Source organism: Piliocolobus tephrosceles, chromosome 10, assembly GCF_002776525.5.
Source record: "Piliocolobus tephrosceles isolate RC106 chromosome 10, ASM277652v3, whole genome shotgun sequence".
NCBI lineage: Eukaryota > Metazoa > Chordata > Mammalia > Primates > Cercopithecidae > Piliocolobus > Piliocolobus tephrosceles.
The window spans coordinates 15649064-15671005 of record NC_045443.1 but is presented as its reverse complement, the minus strand read 5'-3'; the positions used below and the strand labels follow the sequence as shown (position 1 = coordinate 15671005).

Genomic DNA, 21942 nt, shown 5'->3' with positions numbered 1-21942 from the left:
GGGGCCTGTAGTCCCAGCTACTCAGGAGGCTGAGGCAGGAGAATGGCTTAAACCCGGAAGGCGGAGCTTGCAGTGAGCTGGGATCCGGCCACTTCACTCCAGCCTGGGCGACAGAGCGAGGCTCTGTCTCAAAAAAAAAAAAAAAAAAAAAAAAGTATAGGATTAACAGTCACTAAATATCTGGTAGTAAATATCTGAATATCTGGTGATGAAACGTCAAACAAAGATGGATCTGTAGTTGTTGGGGAAAATCCTTTAGTGAGAATAAGAACATTCAAATGTCTGCCTCCATATATTGGTACTCTTATAAAGCTCATTTCAGAAGGTGCACTGATAGGAAATTTTTATATAAATAACCGTCACACTTCAAAAATGGTATGTTATGGGGTAAGGGGGATTTCTAAGTTGCTATGCCATGTGTCTTATGGGAAACAAGGGGATTGTGGTCAGGCCATCTGTATTTCTTGGAGGCATCATTCACATTGTGGTCTATGTGAATGGTGTCCACTGGAGTTGTACAATGCACAACCAATGCAGTGGATCTAGTTATATTCCTGTACAAATTTTAGAGGAATATTAGTAAACAGTGTACATAACCGTGTATAAGTGGGATTACCCATGTAGTGTGCATCTTTCTATAAGACTGTTAAGTGAGGCAGAAATCACTTGTTAGAAATTTTATTTACATTTATAGAAGGTTAATATTGAGCCCAAGTTTTACTGTTCATAATTCCTCCCAATTATTACATCAAGGAATCAAAGTTGGAGGAATACTTTCCTGGGAGAAGAATTTTGGAGCATCTGTTAACACTGTTAAAGAGAATTGGAGACGTTGGACCATGTTCTAGTATTGAATAGGGATATCTCTTTCATGCCCTTTGTGTCTTTATTCAAGTGTTCTTTGCAAAGCACATGCTTTATTAGTCAAGTCATTGGGTCTTCTGATGCTTTTAAATAGAAGATCCGTGGTGGCAAATTACCTTGTGCTTAATGGCATAGGGTTGCCTGACTGTAGCCAACATGGATGAACCAACAAAATTTGCCCAGATTTCTCCCTTCCTTTGATTTCTCATCACTTTTGGCTTTTCAGGATGACAATATCTCAAGTTCTTTGGACTAAGTTGATGTCAGTCTTACATACAAACTATGTTACATTTGATTTTCAACTCACAAAATTGGTTTTCTTCCATCTCAAGCACTTACTTGCCAAATATATTTAGGTAGATGCTTGCCATTGTTACTTTATAATGGAGCATTCCATTTTAAAGGGTATTGACTATATTTTTCTTGTAAGAAACAAGTTATTTTTAGTAAATTTCAACTAAATCAGTGTAATGTTTAGGTTAGTTCCTTTTGGTAGTTATAAGCTTATTTAAATTGCTTAAATTATTTTAGAAATCTACCTCCTTTAGAAAATGCCTGCATAGATATTTTTTCAAAATATCTCACATATTTTGATGTGCCACTTATAAACTGTATGTTCGTGGAAGGGTAGTTAACTTTCTTTTTTTAACATCAGTTCAATTAGCTGTAAGATAAGGCTAGTAATTTCTCCATACTTTCCTTTTTTATAGTGACTATCAAATGGAATAATTTAACTCAACAAATACTAATACAGCACTATTGATAATCATTGTGAAATACTTTTGCGATGATTCTTTGTTTTGCTTTGCCTGGCTCCACAATTTCTTCCTCCTTTGCCATTTATGCCAGCAGACCAATAACTCTTCCCCCAGTTTCCTTGCTTTGGGGACAGACTGGTAAGCCACAGGAAAAGGCCTCAGATACAAAAGGAATTATGGAAACAGATTGAGGCTGAGTGTTTGAGCACATGTGGAAGCTGACTAAACTGACAGAACTTTAATTGTGTGTTGCCTTCCTGCTGTAAATACTCTAAGTTGATAAGAGAGGTTTAATTGGCTGAACACTGTAAGTGGAAGTTGCCAAAGTTGAATTGCAGCAAAGTGGGAACTGCATGTAAACACAGTATGCTTTGCAGCCTTTGTAATTTAGCCTGTCACTAAGTGGAAAATAAAATATTAAGTTTCCAGTTCAGTAGCTTTGAAGTTATTTTCTTTCCAACCATATGGAAATTCCATTGGCTTAAATCTTTATGAAGACAAAGTATGGAGTGATAAACCTGAAACCCACATAAATCATTTTTGAATTTTCTTTTGTCAGTTTTGCTTCTAAATATAATTTATCTATACAGTCATCTGTAGTGGGTTGATTGGTGATCCCCAATAAGACACGTCTATGTCCTAAACCCTAGAACCTGTGAGTGTGATCTCATTTGGAGAAAGTGTCTTTGCAGTTGTAATTAAGTTAAAGAACATGAGATGAGATCATCCTGGAGTAGAGGAAAAGGAATGTAAAGATGGAGACAGATCAGAGTTATGCAGCTGCAAGCCAAGGAGTCACTGCGGCCAACAGAAGCTGAAAGAGGCAAAGAAAAATCCTTCCCTAGAGCCTTAAGGGGAGTATGGCCCTGCTGACACTTTGATTTTGGAATTCTGGCTCTGCAATTGTGAGAATAAATTTCTGCTGTTTTAAACCACCACAATTGTGGTAATTCGTTATGGCAGCCATAGGAACTAATACGGTCACCCAAACCCAATAGCAGGCTACGTTTTGTTGGCTGTGTTTGAAGCATACAGGTCTTGGAAAGCAAAGCACAAGCATATACATTATATTAGTTGACTTGGGCTGCCATAACAAAACACTAGAGAGTGGTGGTTTAAACAGTAGAGATTTATGTCTCACGGTTCTGGAGGTTGCAACGTCCAAGATCAAGATGCCAACAAGGTAGATTTCATTCTTAGGCATCTTGTCTTGGCTAATCCTGAGACTGTCTTGGCTAATCCTGAGACAGTCAGGTAGGAGGGGGTCCTTGGAGAAACTCCAACTAGCCTGCTGACAGAGGTAGAGCCTCGGGAAGTTCACCATGTTTGCAGTGGGGAAGGAGCCTGGTCTCTCCTCTTCCTTTGTGGAACCTGAGATTCAAGCTGCTGGTGGGAAGTGCTCTAGCAGGGACTCCAGCCTATTGAGAGTCCCTGTTTCTCCCTTTTCTTCCTTTTCACCCAATAAAACCCTGTTCTACTCACCCTCCAAACAGCCTGTGACCTAAATTTTCATGGCTGTGGGATGGACAAGGACCTCATCTTTAGCTGAACTAAGGAAAAGTCCTGCAACAATCCCACCATGAAGTCCTCACCCTCATGAGCTCATCTCATCCTAATTACTTAGCAAGGGCTCCATCTCCAAATACCATCGCTTTGGGGGTTAGGGATTAAACATAGGAATTTTGGGGGGTCACAAATATTCACCCCATAACCTGCAACATCATCTTCTGAGGACAGCACAATCTGTATTCTGGTCTTAGGGTCTGTAACAGTGTCAGTTTGCTTTTGGTGTTTGCTTTGGGATAGGATGGACATCAGAGCCAGATGAATAGACTACTAGGTTACTTGTCTGTAGGCATGGAAAAAGGGAAGAGAAACAATGTGCCTGTGGTGTTGACAGAAGAAGTTCCATGTATAGCAAGTAAATTCTACTACCAGAAATCAAAGGTCACCTCTTGTGAACTGTACGGCCAGTTCTGTAGTTTGTTTTTTTGTTTGTTTGTTTGTTTTTTATCTTTGCAGCCACATGTCTGAACAGAGATGGTGAGGGCCTTTACTAGTATCCTGATCAAGCACTGAGTACAGGCATTACTAGCAGAATGAGCAATATGTGATATGTCTTCTGTACTCTCACATTTCGGTTATAAAGTCTGGTTCTTCAAAATCTTTCCCATGTGAAACGTAAGAAATGAGGAACCTGTTTTAATCCCTGGGTCCCAAGACTTTTAAAGGAAAGCGTATATTTTTATCAGAAGGATACTCAATCTTACTAGCAGATTTAAAATCAGATTCAGAGGAAAGAAGAAATTTATTCAGTAAACACAAATTAGTAACTCATATAGCTTCATGTATGACTTACAGCTGTATTGGTAATATATGTAAATCCAGACATTGGTTTCAATTTGCAAAATACTTATAAATGATGTAATTTCTCAATGTGAATGTGATATTTCAATGTCAGCATAAAAATGAATACAAATACTAGGCATTAATATAAACAGAACAAGTAAAAGTTCAGCTACTGGAATTATCTAGACCAAGGTGATTCGGTCATCTCATACCCTCTTGAATTCTCATTAGAGCTAGGAGCATTTTTTTCCTTAAGCCTCAATTAGCTATCAATATATTTCAAGAAAATTTGAGGGCTGCCATATGAAAGGTCCAGCATACACCCTGAAATCAGGCACGGGAGCACAATACTTCTATGAAAATCAGCGAGGAAACCCTGACACTGACTCTGAGGATGTGGGGGCAGAATGGGACTGAGGACTGGTAATACCTGAAGTCTGTCAAATGAAGAAGGAAGTAAATTGGACCAGTGGGCCACTGCTTGAGCAAATGTGAGTCCAAAACATACAGTCTAAGCCTGTGACTTAAAACAGAGCCCTAGAGAGTAAGCTGTATTTTCCCACCAGAGCATGTAAACAATGTCAGGACTTACCACCCAATTAATAACATATATGACCAATAATCTTCTAAGAATAGAAATGTATGAAGAGAGCATCATAATAAATAACAATATTAAAGACTTTCAAATCATGATGTAATGGTTAATTTTATATGTCAACTTGACCCTTGACCAGGGTATAGTGTCCAGTTGCTTGGCCAAACACCAGTCTACTGCTGTGAAGGTGTTTTTCTCATATGTGATTAACATTTATGTAAGTAGAGTTTGAGGAAGGCTGATTATGTTACGTAATGTGGCTGGGCCTCATCCAGTCAGTTGAAGGCCTGATGAGAACAGACGGGTCCCACAAGGAGGGAGGAATTCTGCCTCCCCATTGCCCTCAGACTCAAAACTGCAACCTCAACTTTTCCTTGGGTCTCCAGCCTGCCAGCCTGCCCTTCAGGTTTCAGACTTGCCAGCCTCCATAACCTCATAAGCCAACACCTTAAAATAGATCTCTCTCCATATAAATCATATTCGTTCTATATAAACATCCCATTGGTTTCTCTGGAGAACCCTGACTAATACACATGGGTTATAAAGCTTGGTTGTAGCTTCATCCCATATTTAACCCATATTTCTCAAACACATTTGGTCTAGGACAGTTCTCCATTGTGCAAAACTGTCTCACTCATGAAGAACATTTAACGCCCTGTCCCTCTTCCATAAAATACTGTTAGCATCCTCTTCCTAAGCTATTATAACAACCAAAACCACTCCCGTACATTTTCAGATTTCCTCTGGGGGCTGACTGGTACTTGTCCAGTTGAGAACCATTGATCTAGTTCAACTCACCCATTTTATACATAAAGAAACTAAGGTGATGAGAAAATGTACTTAAAAAAAGCAGAACATGATTCTTTTTCAACACACGACTTCTGTACAAACTCCAAATAAAACCCCAATATAAAAAAATGAGAAAAAATGGTATTTCATTTGCAGTGCTCGACAAAATGTTAACCTCTTTAATCATAAATCAGCTATTAGAAATCAGTAACAAAATGGTGAAGATTATAAGGTACATGAAAATAAAAGAAACAGAGGAAAATGAAGTAACACAAATGACTAATAGTGCTATATGAAGATGATGTAGCTTACCGTTAACAGATGAGAAAGTAATTTATTTGTAATATGACATTATCAATGATTACAAATGTGGATATCTACTGTTTGTATAGTTTTAGGAAGTGGGGAACACTCAAACACTGGGAAAGCTTACTCCACTTATGGGAAATTTACTCAAAATGCAGAGTTTGCATATACTTTGCCTGGGCAGTTTCAATCCATAGGAATTACTCCAACAAAGTAGTTGGATAAATTGAAACTTATACATGAGCATGTTCACTACATAAAAAATCTGTAGGTAATACATCATCCCCCCCCCCCAACTCATTATGTATCAATTGGTTAAGAAAAAAACATGTTTTTTAAAATGTTAATAATTAGTAGCCACACTGCAGTGAGGATTCAGGTTTTTAGATTCCTAGTTTAGCACATTCCTGACTCCCTTATAAATCCTATGAAGTCAGGCTAAATGTATTCATTTATCCATTGAATGTATAAAAGCCCTCAGCATATTATAAATTGAACATTTAGCACATACAATTTATAATTCTGCTTTTCATAGTTTTGTGATATCTAAAGACAGCATGCTCATCACTTACTGCCTGGTTCTCCCAATACCCTCTCTTTATTGGGAGATAATGCCCTTCTTAGGTTTTGCTACTTGACCACATGGTTCCAGTTAGAGATTCTGTGCATTTGCCCTCTCTGGCTGCGATTGATTTGAATGGGCACCATGACACAGGCTTGTCCATCAAAATCCTCCCCTGTTAATTTCCAAACTACAAACAAGAGAGGCAATAGTTCCCTTTGGAAACCATGGAAACAAAAGGCTGTGGTGCTCAAAGGTTGTTGTTGGCTGCTTTTCACCATGAAAAAGAGGTTGGGCTGGGCGTCGTGGCTCACAGCTGTAATCCCAGCACTTTGGGAGGCCGAGGCAGCTAGATCACAAAGTAAGGAGTTCAATACCAGCCTGGCCAATATGGTGAAACCCTGTCTCTACTAAAAATACAAAAGTTAGCCAGGCATGGTAGCGGGGACCTGTAGTCCCAGCTACTCGGGAGGCTGAGGCAGGAGAACTGCTTGAACCCGGGAGGCGGAGCTTGTAGTCAGCAGAGATCGTGCCATTGCACTCCAGCCTGGGCAACAGAGTGAGACTCCGTCTCAAAAAAAAAAAAAAGAAAAGAAAAGAAAAAGAGCTCGGTGTTCAGTGAAACAAAGTGACACCAAGGCAGAGAGAGAAATAAAGGGGCTCCTGCAGGGCTCTAGTCCTTGGCTCCAGTCATCCCTGAAACTGTGCTGCTTCCCTCCCCGTGGTTTAACTACTCAACCCTTTCTTTGATTGTGTGAGATACCTTAGTATCCTTTGAATAAACCCCCTTTCCTTTAGTCTAAACTAGTTTGTGCTATGTTTTTGTCACTCACAACTAAAAGAATATGTTTACTGGAAAATGACTTGTTGAATTTTTTATAATCATACAGTTCAGAAACAGTGATAGTTACACTTGGGTTTCGAGACATAAACTGTGAGTTGCCAGCGGAGGTGATGATCCTAGCTGTGCCACCAAGGGGCATGCAGAAATTAAGAAAATGTGACTTTAATAAGGTTAAAAGTGTAGCTACACCATAATTTCTATCACCATTGTCAGAATCATCTAGCTATTTATTTTCTCAGGTTTGCCTCATGTTTGCTTAGAAAAAATTCCTCCTTTCCTTGATATACTTTCTGAAATGCCATCCTCATCACTCATTTCCAATTCAAATTGAATGTCTTTGAGTATAGCATTTGGTGTAGCATCTATAATTTCCTATGCACCTGCGTGCAATGGATAAGTGAGCAGGCTCTGTGTAGAATTTTTCAGGACACAGGTGGTAGTTAGGGGTCTTTGTATTTGGTAATGTATAAGATTCTTCTCATCCTCAAATTCAGCGTTACTGTCTCCACACCAGGACCACTGATGCTTTTTGCAGAGTACAGCTGTCCTTGGCTGATAAGTGGAAAGGAGAAATGATTTTAAAAAATGAAGAAAAAGCAGCTACCTTAGTAGAAAAGAGCACTTAAAAGGCTTTATAAAAAAAAAAACAAAAAAACTACAGAATTTAGAAAAATCACTTTATCTTCCCCTTTTCCCTGAATCACTGAACACTCAAGCCATGCTATAGAAACCTGAAGGATGGGAGGCCATTTAGACTGTTATGAGCTATAAAATATGTGGTAAGAAAAAGTGAGAACTAATTATCTTCCCCCACACTGCTGAGATCTTAGACTCACTTCCATCTCTTCTGACACATGGTTTTAGATCCAAAGAAATATGTGTCCTTCAGAAAAAAAAGAGATGTTGGCAATCTTTTTCCTAACACAAATCATGTGTAAATTTATCTTCCCAATGTGTCCAAGGAAAGAAAATAAAACTGCACAAAAATTATTAAGTAGAATGCCAGGAGTCCTACAGTTTGAAAGGCCCCACTCCAGGATGTTATACGCCCAGGACACAAAGGGGGTCAGTTTTATCCACTATTCGCCCCTACTGTGGCCTAAGAAGCATGAGAAACACTATAAATCCCCTGAAAGGGAAATTCTGTCTCAGGTTTCATGCCTCAGCTTGCATTTTTCTTCTTGTACTCTTGATTTCCCTGGTTTTCAATGATGGCTTCTACTATACCTATGTTTGCCACCTTAGTACCTGCACCTATTCTCTTCTTCCCCTCATTTGTGCCACCTGAGGCCTTGCCTAGTCAGCAAGGATTGACAGCCCTTGCTCTGAACCAGCAGATCAGCACCCCCTACCCCCGCCCCCCACAGGCCAACGCCCTTTTTGTTATGCAAACACATCACAAGCACTGCCAGTGAGCAGGGACTGGATCCCAACACAAACCCCACAATTCCCAGGCCCTTTCCATTACAGAAGGTAGAAAATGCCTTAACCAACTCACCTCAAACTGAAGAGAAAATTTATAGTCAGAGTCTTTGGCCATATCCTTAATATAGGCATCAAAGTCATCCAGCTGAACCGGGCTTTGCCAAACACAAAGAAATATATATACATTTTAAAATTCTTGCTGATAGGTATAATATATTAATATCATACTTCTTAATTTTCTTGGAGAAAATAGAAGTTTTACTTCTCTAAGGTTAGCACTCACCTTTTTTTCTTTTCTTTTTTTTGATTCAAGTTACCAATCCTTAATATATTGCAATTGAAAAGAAAGGCATATATATCCAGCTTCCTTGATAGGAGAAATCTCTAGATTATCACTTGACTCTTACTCTAGCAGTACAGTACTATATACACGCATACTCATATAAACACCCCCATATATGTTGCCTCTAGAAAACTCTGGCATATGGAAGATAACAAAGGAATAGATTCCAAAGACCTGTTTCAATTATGGTTTTGCTTTATTGACTGTGTTGTCCTAGAGAATCACCTAACTCTTTCAGAGTCAATGTTCTCATCCATAAAATACAATAGTTATAGCTATGAGCTTGACATATGGTATATAAAGAACTTTGTAGTTTCAACAGCTTTACAAGTATAAGGAATTGTACTGCTAGCTAGAGTCTCTCCAAAGCAGAGGCAGGATCAGTGGGATGAAACTTTTGTCCAGAAAGCTCCCAGGGTCTCACTGGAGTGTCATCTTTAGAGGCTTGCATATCTACAAAAGTATGGAAATGGCTCATAGATTCAATCAAGTAACACACCTGAGCTTATGTTTCTGCATCTGCAGCAGAAGTTCTCACTTTGGTTTTTTTTTTTTTAGAGTACGAATCCAATTTTATCTCCTATAGTTTTCTGTAGCTACTTATCTCCTCTAAAGCCTACCTAAACCAATTTGCTCTCTAAAGTAGCTCTCTGATTCTGCAGAATGCCACATTCTTCATCTAACTCAAGCTTTTCCACTTTGGCAGGGTCCTTATAGTTGACCCTTCCCTTGGTCTTGTGGCATGTTACTCAGCCTATATCATCTAACTGTGGTCTTTTTTGTTTTGAGACAGAGTCTCGCTCTGTCACCCAAACTGGAGTGTAGTGGCACTATTTAGGCTCACTGCAACTTCTGCCTCCTGTGTTCAAGCGATTCTCCTGCCTCAGCCTCCCAAGTAGCTGGGACTACAGGCAGGTGCCACCATGCCTGGCTAATTTTTGTATTTTTAGTAGAGATTTGGTTTCACCATGTTGTCCAGGATGGTCTTGAACTCCTGACTTCAAGTGATCCACCTGCCTCGGCCTCCTGAAGTGTTGGGATTACAGGTATGAGCCACTGCTCCCAGCCTAACTGTGGTCTTATGTCTAATTAGCAAATATGTAGTATTTAATAATGCTCATTTAAATTGTTGATTAGCTCATCTGATGAATTCATTTATGTTAATATTTTAGTAAATTTCAGAGGGCGTTATATCTTCCAGAGAATACTTTCAACTGAAATGTTTTCAGTTAATAATAATAACTCATTTATAAAACATGCTACACTTCATAAATATTCACATGCGTTATCTTGCTTAATCAATCCCTGAGGTAGGAATAGACAACATTAGCTCCAAGCTCCAGCAGAAGAGCCACGGCTAAGAGAGTTAAATGAGTAGCCCAACATCACATGTCTACGAAGCAGTAGAATTCTCACTGGAATCCAGGGAGACTAAGTCCTGGTTCAGAACTTGTCCCACTTCAAACTTGTTATCCTTCCAAAATAATGGGCTAAGGTTGGGACTCCTCTCCTGGAATGAACTCCCTTAGAACGGCAATCTCTGGCTGGTGTCTTGGGCTGTGTATTGGCCTTAAAGTTGGATTTAACAACTCTGGCTTTCATCTTGTTGCTAGGAAAATGGGCACATGTACACTGAAGGCAAACCAGACAAAGTGTTTATGGGTTAAAAAAAAAAGCAAAAGCAAGAAGCAGAGGGAAAAAGAGAGAGAGGAAGGAATAGCAAACAGAAGAATGGACATAGGGAGAAGGAGAATGACAAGGAGAAGAAAAAGAAAGCCGGAAGGGAGCAAAGACCAAAAGGACAAATACCTACAGAGGAAAAAGGAAAAGAGGAGGTGAAGGAAAGGAAGGATGGAATGAAGACAAGTGGAGATAGAAAATGGGAACCAGGGGGACACAGTAGTGGTGGGGCATTTGGAGTGAAAGAGAAATGGTAGAGAAGGCAAATAAAAAGGTGAGAGGAAAGCCTCTCAAGAACTATCTTCTAGAGAAGGAGAGAGAAGGAGAGAGGACTCAAAGGAAAATAAGAGGGGGAAGGCAGAAGCTGAATTGATGTGAGTTTTTTTTTGCTTATGGGTATGTTCTACCACTCCTAATCTCTACCATATCTTTTGTCTGGGACTTGCTCTCCTTCTTTTCTTTGCCTGGGTCTTGGGAGGAGCAAGCCTTGATAGTCTCTCCTTTTTGTCCAAGGACACTATCTTCAAAATGCTCTAGTCTCTGCCTCTTTAGCTCACCTGCCAACCCAACCAATAGTTTTTGGTAACAAAGTCTTTCTGTTTCTGTGAAATCATCCCTCCCAGTTGACGGTACCCTCTCCTCTATTCAGTCTGGTCTTATCTCTCCTACATCAGTTGGTATGAGCCAATGGAATGTGTGCTGCTTTGAAATTGACTTCGAGACGGGACACGGTGGCTCACACCTGTAATCCCAGCACTTTGAGAGACTGAGGAGGATGGATCACATGAGGTCAGGAGTTCTAGACCAGCCTGACCAATATGGTGAAATTTCATCTCTACTGAAAATAGAAAAATTAGCCAGGCATGGTGGCATGTGCCTGTAGTACCAGCTACTTGGGAGGCTGAGGCAGGAGAATCACTTGAACCCGGGAGATGGAGGTCGCAGTGAGCCAAGATTGTGCCACTGCACTCCAGCCTGGGTGACAGAGCGAGACTTCATCTCAAAAAATACAATAAAATAAATTTAAAAATAAAAATAAATAAAAAAAATGAAATTGATTTAGAAAAAAGTATTCTGTTTTCATATATGCCATAAAATTATATGCCACTCAAGACTAACTAGAAACATTTTTACATCAACTTTTCTTTTGGATTATGTCATGGATTACTCATGATTTCCTTCCATAAGCATAGATGCCACAGACCTTGCTGGACCCCCTAACTGCCTTCTTGTACTAATTCACCAGTGTTCTATCTAGGTAGGTCTCAAGAACAAACTCTATACAAAGGAAAGTTCCACTCTTCATAGGTAGAAATATAACTAAGAAAAGGTGTGGAGGTGATAATCTAATAGGCTTTTGAAATCAACTGGGGGTTAATTTTCACTCACCACAATCGTAATTCTTCTGATTTAATGGTTTAATAGATAAGGAAAACCACAGGCTAGGTTAATTATCTTTTCTATTTATTATACAGGTTTCTTGAGACAGCATTATCAAAGTATTTATTATAATATCAAATAGAGTAAAAGCCTTTTCCTGCAATAAACACAGAATTTCAAAATACTAAAAGGATTTTTGAAACTCTTTGATGTAGTTAAATATTAGGTTTTCATATACTGTATTTAGAATACCACATTTCCTCCTCCAAGACTTTAAAAATTACTAACGATCCACTCTCTCAGATTTGATATGATAAACATTGTCCTTATTTCTGATGTGATTTCTGTGATACACTTTTCTAGTGGCCACTGCCACTCAGGCATAAACGACCAATACATTACTGTGCTTAGCTATCATAATATGCATTTGCCTCTCTCTTAAGCATCTCTTCTATTTGAGGACAAACAATCTTTAATTGGAACATTAAGATTATTATAACAAACATCCTTTTAAATGACATAGTAAGAAAAACTTACTTTGTCAGTTTCCTCTTCTTTAAACCATTTTTACTCCTAATAATTAAAAAAGAAAAGACAAATTTATCTGGGCAAAAGAACTGATTAACATAATAATTAAACTTGAAGAGCTTTCAATAATTATATCAGGTACCTCAGTTTTATTTAATTTTCATTAAACACACATCAGGTTTGTTTAATTACTTTTCCTTACATGAGAAGATAATAATAATTTCAGATTCATTTTTTAAAACTCTACTAGATTGCATGAACATATCTGCACTTTATACTTTCCATTTGCCAAGAACTGAGTTCTAGAAATGAAATTTTTAACTGCTGTCAATTAAGTTGCTAGAGCAGTTTGTAAATGTATAGAAGTATTTATCTACCACCTGAACACTGCAGTTTCTACAGGCAGGAAGGAAGAATTGGGGAATAAAATGGAGAACTAATAAAGAGAGGGTGGAATGTTGTTTTCTTAATTAAAGACTAAAATAACCTTTTCTGACATTTTTCTTTGGGGATGTGAATGTGTGCTGTCAGTGTGGACATATATCTTATACAATTCTACTATGGCATTGTTTTTATTTCATCTTGAACTAATTTTTAAGCTATCTGAAGAACGGGACCTATTCCTGCTTGCTCTTCATCATTACTAGTCTATAAGCTGAAACACAAGAAATGCTAATGCATGCTTTAGTTAGTTATATTTGTTTAGGGGATAATTACGGTAATGGTTTTCACCCAACTCACTTAAGTTATCTAAAGCTAACAGTATCTATCGAAGCACTTTGTGATTGTGTTCTTATTATCTTATATAAATAATAAATATTGAAACATGATTGATTGTATGAATGACATTATAGCAAACTTTTTGTAAGTAATTTTCAGAGGTCTTTACATAATTTTGATGGAAGCACCGCTTTTCAGAAAATAAACAGTCTATAGTAAATAACCAGTTGTAATCTTAGTACTTTAATGTGTCCAAATATTTATTTATATTTACAATTATGAATGTTTGGATATCTCCACTTCCTGAAAGCTTTTAGCAGGATGAAGCACTACTTTGTGCTTTCACAGCACTTTGCCAACGGAGAGTTTCTCACATTGTGTGACTGTTAGTCGCACGTACACACCTTGCTACACTCACTTTATAACTTCCCCCCCAGGGCTGAGCGTCGTTAATGAAACACATAGTGGGTGGTCAATAAACGCTTATTCAATTGAACTGAAACAAAATATCTCTGCCATGTTACCCTCAGAATTTCACTTAATGATTCCTTTAACAATTGAGTACTAGACTTGGGCTTGTGATGTTCTGATTGAAAAGATGGGACTTGTGGATGAAGAGAAAGGAAAGCAGGTCAGGAAATGTAGGAACACATCCACCAAGGCAAGTGGTGTTTGTGGTTTTCAGGTAGCTTTAATTTCCTCCCACTTCTTAGTGAAAACAATCCATTCAATGGTTCCTGTTCTATTTTTTCCTCCCTCATCCTCTTTGTCTTCCATACCTGAGATTTAGAGGGAAAAATCAGTCCAGTTTTTACTCTGCCTCTCCCTGATCCCCTCAAAAATCACTGTCATGTTGGACATAGCTGTATATTATAGACGTTTGGGAACCTAAAGGAATATTTATTGATAGTGTTTTCTAGTCAGCCTCGTGATGGTAATTTAGTTAGTTTTAGGAATTCCATATTTGCTTCTTGTAGTAAGTGCCAATTACTTCAGTGCTTTCGGAAAGCAGAATGTCAGCGGAGATGACTAACAGCTCTGGTAAAGTCAGGAGGCTGCCAACATATTTTGTGATCAGGAGTGAACAAAAAAATACTTTCCTATCCAAACAGGCTTTAAAGGAAACTAGGAAGTAACAAATGTATGTAAGAGGGTAACACTGAATAAATTCAGTGCTGAAATATTAAGCTGCTACTACTCAGCAGCTGTGTAGAAACTTGATTCATGGAGGAGAGACACATTTTTTTCTTTCAATTGCATTCATTATTGAATGAACTTTCAATATAATGTATAATTATACTGCGTTTTGTATGACATATCATACACTTATTGGCATAAGTAATCATGATTTGTATACAATTTGCATTGTTCTATTTAGATCTTGCTGATTCCAAAGAGTTTCTGTATCCTAAGGCTGTGGAACATGACAGGATTGAATTATGAAACTCCACAGCAACACTGATAAAATGTTCCTACGTTTTCAATTGCTGTGCTAATTCCAAGACTAGAACAAGACTAAAACCGGGGGAAAATTCATGCAGATTAAGACTTTGCTAGCAATTTTAAGTACATTTTGGAAGGAGCCAATATGTGCACATATTACAGTGACGATTTTGTGGGACATGTAGGGTATCGCCTTTTCATTGCAAAAGATTTTCCAAATCAATAAATAACCCCCATCAGACATACATACAGCATATATGCATAGAGGATTGTGCACTTGTAATTTTTTCTCTTTCACTTACAATAGGAAGGTTCAAAATCCTAATGACTTCAAAAGTTAAGATACATTCTGCATAAGTTAGTCATGGTTATGACAGTCTTGGAAAGCCATCCACACTGCAATTCATTCCAAAAAAGCAATAGCAAGGACGTGGGATTTATAATGGTTAAAATAAGACAAAACAAAACTCTAAAAGTCTCCAGTTTTGTAAGTGCTGCTTACTCTTTGATGAGGTAAGCAGAAACCATCCCCAAATCTTAAAAAGAACTTTAGGATTACATCATTCTTCAAATAGAACATGCAATCATCATGAGTAAAGCTGAACATTTTCAACTAAATGCCACTTATTGCTTAAAATGCCAACTGTTTAGGATTGAGAACAAGCAGATGAATACCTGAGTAAAGCATGAGGGTCATTATGGCAGTTAAAAAAAAAAGGATTTAACACTAAATCTAGATATAGCTAGTTCCTCTTAGATGATTTCTTTCAATAGGAAACATACTATAAGTTATGAAAGTCAGAAATCCTTGCAGAATACAATCCTGAGACTAACCTAACTGGGCACTGGTGCTCCACACTGATTCTGCTACCACCCCAGGAAAAGATTCGAGCAACACTATGAGAGAGAGAAAGAGTTTTTTTGATTTCCAAACAAACCACTAGTGACATCAGATGGGTTTTAGAAAATCAACAGGAATATATATTTCCAAAAAAATCGACAGTTTAGAAAGAAAGTTGGACAGTGTGTTAGGCAGTGTGCATCTGGGGAGATGGCTGTGTTATTTACAGCTATTGTTAACAGGGTAGGTGAAATATGAAGACAAACACATCATTAGGAGGATTAAAAATGACTCTTTAGCCAATGAAAGCAGGGGAAAATAACCACAAGTTATTAGATGAAGCAAACAGGGAATTGGAGTGGTTGTGTGAGTAGAAGCTGTATTTCAATGAGCAGGGAACATGAATTTCACTTCTTTTGTATCTGGCATTGTACAAAAGGGCTGAGAACATAGTTTATATCCAGTATGTTTTCACTAGTTAGTATGTGTGAAATTTACTGAAGTGATGAAAAGCATGGAGCTCTATGTTTTACCTTCTCTTCTCACCTGGAGACAACCATTTACAGTTTCAAGGTGATTTTTCTAAAAATTACTGAAGGGTATTTTCTCCCCATAAGTTGGGTTTCGTGCTATTTGATTGGTACTATAAATAGCAGACCTTGTGAGAGCTGCTGAAATTTGAAGATATGTTCATCAACGAGACCTATTAAGGAATACTTGCTTATTAGCACAGGCCTACCTTACAGAAGCTTAAAAATGAGCTGTGAAAAATAAGAACGTCTCAGAGAATTAAGCAAGGAAATGATATATGCATCTTCCTTTCATTTTATTTGCAATCTGGAATACTTTATGGGTATTTGCTATCAGTATTTTAATGATAGGCACACTATTTGAGGATGATTAGTAGATGTTCAGTTAAAAGTAAATGTATATTTTAAAGGTCGAAATGGAATTTATGTGTGCTATTCATACGTGAAAACTATTTGATGGCAAATACTGAAAATATGGAGTTGACTGTGCTGAAGCCCTATACTAAAAACCATAACAACAACGAATTTAGAATAACAGTGAATGGGTCCTCAGCATCTAGCACATTCCTTTGACTTAATTACTTATACATCATGTCTACTTTGTTTTAAAAGCTTTCCTCTAGTCTCTCTTTTTTTTTTTTAAAGAAGATATGAATTCTGGAATTAACAATCTCTATTTTGAGGAAATCCTTTTTTATGTTTCTTCCAGTGCAACTTGAAATCCTGAATTCTGCCAGCTGTATTTATTCTGTCCTTGGAGGAGCTGAAGAATATTTGGTCAATTGTCTTTTTGAATAAATAAATGCTCCAGATTGCTCATGCCCACACCACCACCCCATAAGCTATTTTTTTCCAGCCTATGAGATATTTTTATTGTTTTCTTCTGAGACCTTTTCAAGTTGCCCACATTTATGGATCTGTCTATACATAATTTAGTACCTAAACACTAGGTATTAATATTTAAGGACAATGACTTTTTTTGTCAGTTCCCTGGGAAACTGCTACCTTTTATCTTATAGCACATGAAAAGAAATAGTTCTTGATTCTTTAGTCTCAGAATTCAAGGTTACTATTATTATTACCTATTAAAAAGTCAAAAGGAACACTTCAAGATTTGATCATTAAAATGATCTAGAAGTTGGGAGTCTGCTCTTTACAGAGGAAAGAATAGATTTTAGAGAGACCTGAGTTTGGAACCTGGATTTTGTACATAGTGGAATGTGCTATTAAGACAGTTAATCTCCTTAAGCCTCCATTTCCACTTTTCTAAAATGGGACTAAAATACTCTCTGCAGGATTGTGGGGGAGAATGAAATAATCATACAAAGAGGCTTCCATATAGTTAGCTGTTTCATAGTCACTGAGTTAGCATTATTATAAAAACAAGGAGGCCTCAGATACAGAGAACTGTATAGACTCTGATTTCTCCTTCTTAATGCATTTCTACCTCCTTGGAAATTTGGAGCTTTCTAATGGATGAAGATGATAATGGAAAATGGAAGGCATTATTTGCAAAGATGAGAGGCCAATGGATTAACTCAATGAAGAAGCAAATAACTAGTATTAAACGGGAAAAAAGGCTTGCCAAGAACATCAAGGAAAAAAATTTAACAGAAAACCTTATAGTTAACATCCTTGTACCGTTAACTGCTTTAATTCACTTCAATACATGATTAATAACTTTAGATGTTATTGAACATACAAAATAGTTAAAAAGAAACTTTCCTTTTTGTTTACTTCTTGAAAGCTGACTTTTAAAGAGTTTGTGTTAAACAGTAAAAAAAAAAAAAAATCACTTACCAAGGATTAATATAAAATGCCAAAAGATAATCAGTCCAAAGACATGAGGGTAGCAGGGTTAAGAAAGCAAATATACTCCTACGCCTGTGTGCATTAATAGATAACAGATGGAAAGATGAAAAAGTTGCAAGAGTTAGTAATATAAACTGTGAATAGATATAAGTAAATTACCTACTGGGATTAATTAATATGACAAGCACCTTAATTACAATTAAATATTAATCCATTTTGTGAAATATAAATGTGAGGGCTTTAATGCTACAATATTGACAAAATCAGTTTTTATTCATGCATGACCTTATTGTAATCAGAGATATTTCTTTCAACTTATTTTGTGTCAATTAGTCTGCTACCAGGTGATTACATTTTGCATTCAGTCAAATGAAGCACTTAAATGCCTCATTAGTTATCTTGAAGCTTATTCTTGCATATTATTCTTCCTATGCTTAAGCCTATTTTGAGAAACCTCTATAACATAATTTGACAGCTAAATAGCAGCTTGTGTGAGAAAATAAAAACGGTCAGTTTAGGCTGAGCACAGTGGCTCACGCCTGTAATCCCAGCACTTTGGGAGGCCGAGGCGGGCGGATCATGAGGTCAGGAGTTCGAGACCATCCTTGCTAACACAGTGAAACTCCGTCTCTACCAAAAAAAATACAAAAAATTAGCTGGGTGTGGCGGTGGGCGCCTGTACTCCCAGCTACTTGGGAGGCTGAGGTAGGAGAATGGCGTAAACCCAGGAGGCAGAGCTTGCAGTGAGCCGAGATTGTGCCACTGCACTCCAGCCTGGGCGACAGAGCGAGATTCCATCTCAAAAAAAAAAAAAAAAAAAGTCAGTTTACATATACACATATACTGATTCCGATGAAGACTAAGCTTTTAAGAGACATTCTTATAAAGCTGCACTACTAAGTGTGACTTTCTGTATTATTTTTAAATTACTATACAATTTGTAAATATAACCCTTAAAACAGAGGTATGGATGATACTCTGACATCATTCATTCAAGGTAAGTAGCTCATCAACTACTTAGTCTGTGACCTCACTGATATTCAGCTAAGTAGGAGCAAAATAGTTTAGTTTCACTTTAATTATAATTCAGACTGTTGATTTAAAATGCCTGGTTTCAGATATTCAAACCACTTGTCAAACAGAACACCCATTAATATAGATCTTTTTTTTTTTTTTTGAGACGGAGTCTCGCTGTGTCGCCCAGGCTGGAGTGCGGTGGCTCGATCTCGGCTCACTGCAAGCTCCGCCTCCCGGGTTCATGCCATTCTCCCGCCTCAGCCTCCGAGTAGCTGGGACTACAGGCGCCCGCCACCACGCCTGGCTAGTTGTTTGTATTTTTAGTAGAAACGGGGTTTCACCATGTTAGCCAGGATGGTCTCGATCTCCTGACCTTGTGATCCACCCGCCTCGGCCTCCCAAAGTGCTGGGATTACAGGCTTGAGCCACCGCGCCCGGCCTAATATAGATCTAAAAGTACCCTGTGACTGCATCTATAGTTACTCTGAGAATTAGGGGGAAAAATATTGTCACCTTGTCACTTCATTTATTACAAATCTTCACTGAGATACTTATTCTCAGTCAGCTAGAAAATGCTAGAGTCGGCAAAACTGTCTGTGAAGAGAGATAAGACGTGCTTGATTTTATAGAATGATCTTGAAGTGAATTCTCTTTTGCTGCAGTTCTCCCATGACTGGTCTCCCATAAATTCTATGAATTGTGACTGGCTGTGAAGTTAGTTAATACCTAACTCTCATGAGTCACAAGTATTAAATACATATAATCAGATTGGTTCCTAGATGGGCCACTCATCACCAGTCTCCCATTGGGCCTTTTAGAAGGGTGGACCAGGCAAGAAACAAGTATCAGTGAGTCAATCTCTTAATTTTGGAAAGAGTACTAATATATTTGAACAAACCTAGTAACGTTTCCTAACTTTTCACCATCAAGGGTTGATGGATTTCTTTTTCTTCACAGCTGGGTTGTTTTTTAATAGCAAAATTCTATACATGTTAAAATTTCAAAGTGGCACAACATATTGTCTTATTAAAAGAAATCTGGTTTCAACTAGATTTTCAACTAGAGTATCAGCTACACTGAGGGAAGTAAAATTTATATCCTAAATAAAGTTCTCCCTCCCTCATTGATTCTGTAAAATTTCCAGTCTCCCATGTGTATTTCTTTAAGATTAACCATTTTAGGAGTTAGAAAACAGAAAGAAATAACTTAACAATGATTACTATGACATATATTCATTTGCATATACTTTGCATAGTTTCTTGCAAAAGAAACAAACTAGATCATGTAAGTAGTACCAGCTTCATGTTAAATGTTTACTTAATTAGTACTTTTGTTGGGCATTGATTGAACGGGGTAGGATTGTTAATCTTCATCTATCATTGTCAGGTATAATGTCAACCAATTTAATCTCTTGACAATGCTCTTTAAAATTCGAACACTTCCTCCCTCCACATCCTTAATACTCAAGCATAAAGAAAAATGAAGCCATGTTTTCTTATGAAACTTCCCTGGCATTGATATTTATTTATCTGTAAGCATGAGAACTGAATGCTGGGCTGTATAATTTTTTTTTTTTCTTTTTTTTTGAGATGGAGTCTTGCTTAGTCCTCGCCCAGGCCGGAGTGCAGTGGCGCGATCTCGGCTCACTGCAAGCTCCGCCTCCTGGGTTCACGCCATTCTCCTGCCTCAGCCTCCCAAGTAGCTGGGACTACAGGCGCCCGCCACCTCGCCTGGCTAGTTTTTTTGTATTTTTAGTAGAGATGGGGTTTCACCGTGTTAGCCAGGATGATCTCGATCCCCTGACCTCGTGATCCGCCTGTCTCGGCCTCCCAAAGTGCTGGGATTATAGGCGTGACCCACCACGCCCGGCCTCGGCTGTATAATTTTTTAACAGAAGTGGTGGCTGTTATTGCCTCAGGCACTGAAATGTGAGTTTAAAATGGAGATGCTGGGTGGGCATGGTGGCTCACACCTGTAATCCCAGCACTTTGGGGGGAGGCCGAGGTGGGAGGATCACTTCAGCCCAGGAGTTCGAGACCAGCCTGGGCAATATACTGAGACTTTGTGTCTCTACAAATATTTAAAAATTAGCCAGATTTGGTGGTGCGTGTGTGTAGTCCCAGCTACTCGGGAGGCTGAGATGGAAATATTACTTGAGCCCAGGAGGCAGAGATTGCAGTGAGCTGAGATCATCCTGCACTCCAGCCTGGGTGACCAAAGAGCGGGATTCTTTCTCCTCAAAAAATACAAAACAATAAAAAATAAAATAAAATAAAATAGAGATGCTGATCTGTCTCAAGCTGCTTCATTGGAATCTATTCTCTTGCGTTTAGCCACCACTTGTTCAGTGTGGCTACTGCATTTAAAGCCTTTGTCAGCACAGGTGTGGCCTCCTGTGCACCACTGTTTCAGTCCCTTGTTTAATATTGTAAATACAGAGCAGACCATGATGTTTTCCCTACTTCAGAACTGCGCTGAGCTTATATAAACCATTATATTCTGTGAAGATCCAGCCAGTGAAGTCTACCATCACTGAAATTACAAAAGGATAATCAGACAAAACTATCCCCAAAGGATAGTAAAATTGACTTTGAGCACACACAGCACAGTTAAACTATGTAGAAGCTTGTTCCAAAACAATACTCACCAGTTGTATGGAAGCTTTCCATCCCTCTCTAAGGATGCAAAGTTGACAAATGTACCTGCTCCACACTCCCTGTTTTAAAGGAACCACAAAATCAAGGTTACTGCCTGACAAAGCATTCTTACGTTGACATAAAAGTAAAGAGAGTTTTACTAGCTTATCACCACAGCATTAAATTTAAAAAAAGAAGCTAGGCTGGGCGCAGTGGCTCATGCCTGTAATCCCAGCACTTTGGGAGGCCGAGTTGGGTGGATCACCTGAGGTCAGGAGTTTGAGACCAGCCTGGCCAACATGGCGAAACCCTGTCTCTACTAAAGATACAAAAACTAGCTGGGCGCGGTGGCACGTGCCTGTAATCCCAGCTACTCGGGAGGCTGAGGCAAGAGAATTACTTGAACCTGGCAGATGGAGGTTGTGGTGAGCCGATATTGTGCCACTGCACTCCAGCCTGGGGGACAGAGCAAGACTCTGTCTCAAAAAGAAAAAACAAAATAAATAAAAAGACGCTAATA

General features: G+C 38.4%; 1 protein-coding gene across 4 annotated transcripts in view; it reads right to left on the bottom strand.

Moving 5' to 3' along the window:
* PTPRO (protein tyrosine phosphatase receptor type O) overlaps positions 1 to 21942 on the bottom strand; it is a 271807-nt gene that overhangs the window by 19830 nt on the left and 230035 nt on the right. For 3 of the 4 annotated variants that reach the window (XM_023226147.2, XM_023226149.1, XM_023226150.2), the window contains 4 exons: positions 21434 to 21502; positions 17758 to 17841; positions 12433 to 12468; positions 8566 to 8647 (listed from right to left, as the gene is read on the bottom strand). In XM_023226147.2, the coding sequence (XP_023081915.1) occupies positions 8566 to 8647; positions 12433 to 12468; positions 17758 to 17841; positions 21434 to 21502 (271 nt within the window). The remainder of the gene's footprint in view (positions 1 to 8565; positions 8648 to 12432; positions 12469 to 17757; positions 17842 to 21433; positions 21503 to 21942) is intronic. The other variant, XM_023226148.2, reaches the window with a different exon arrangement.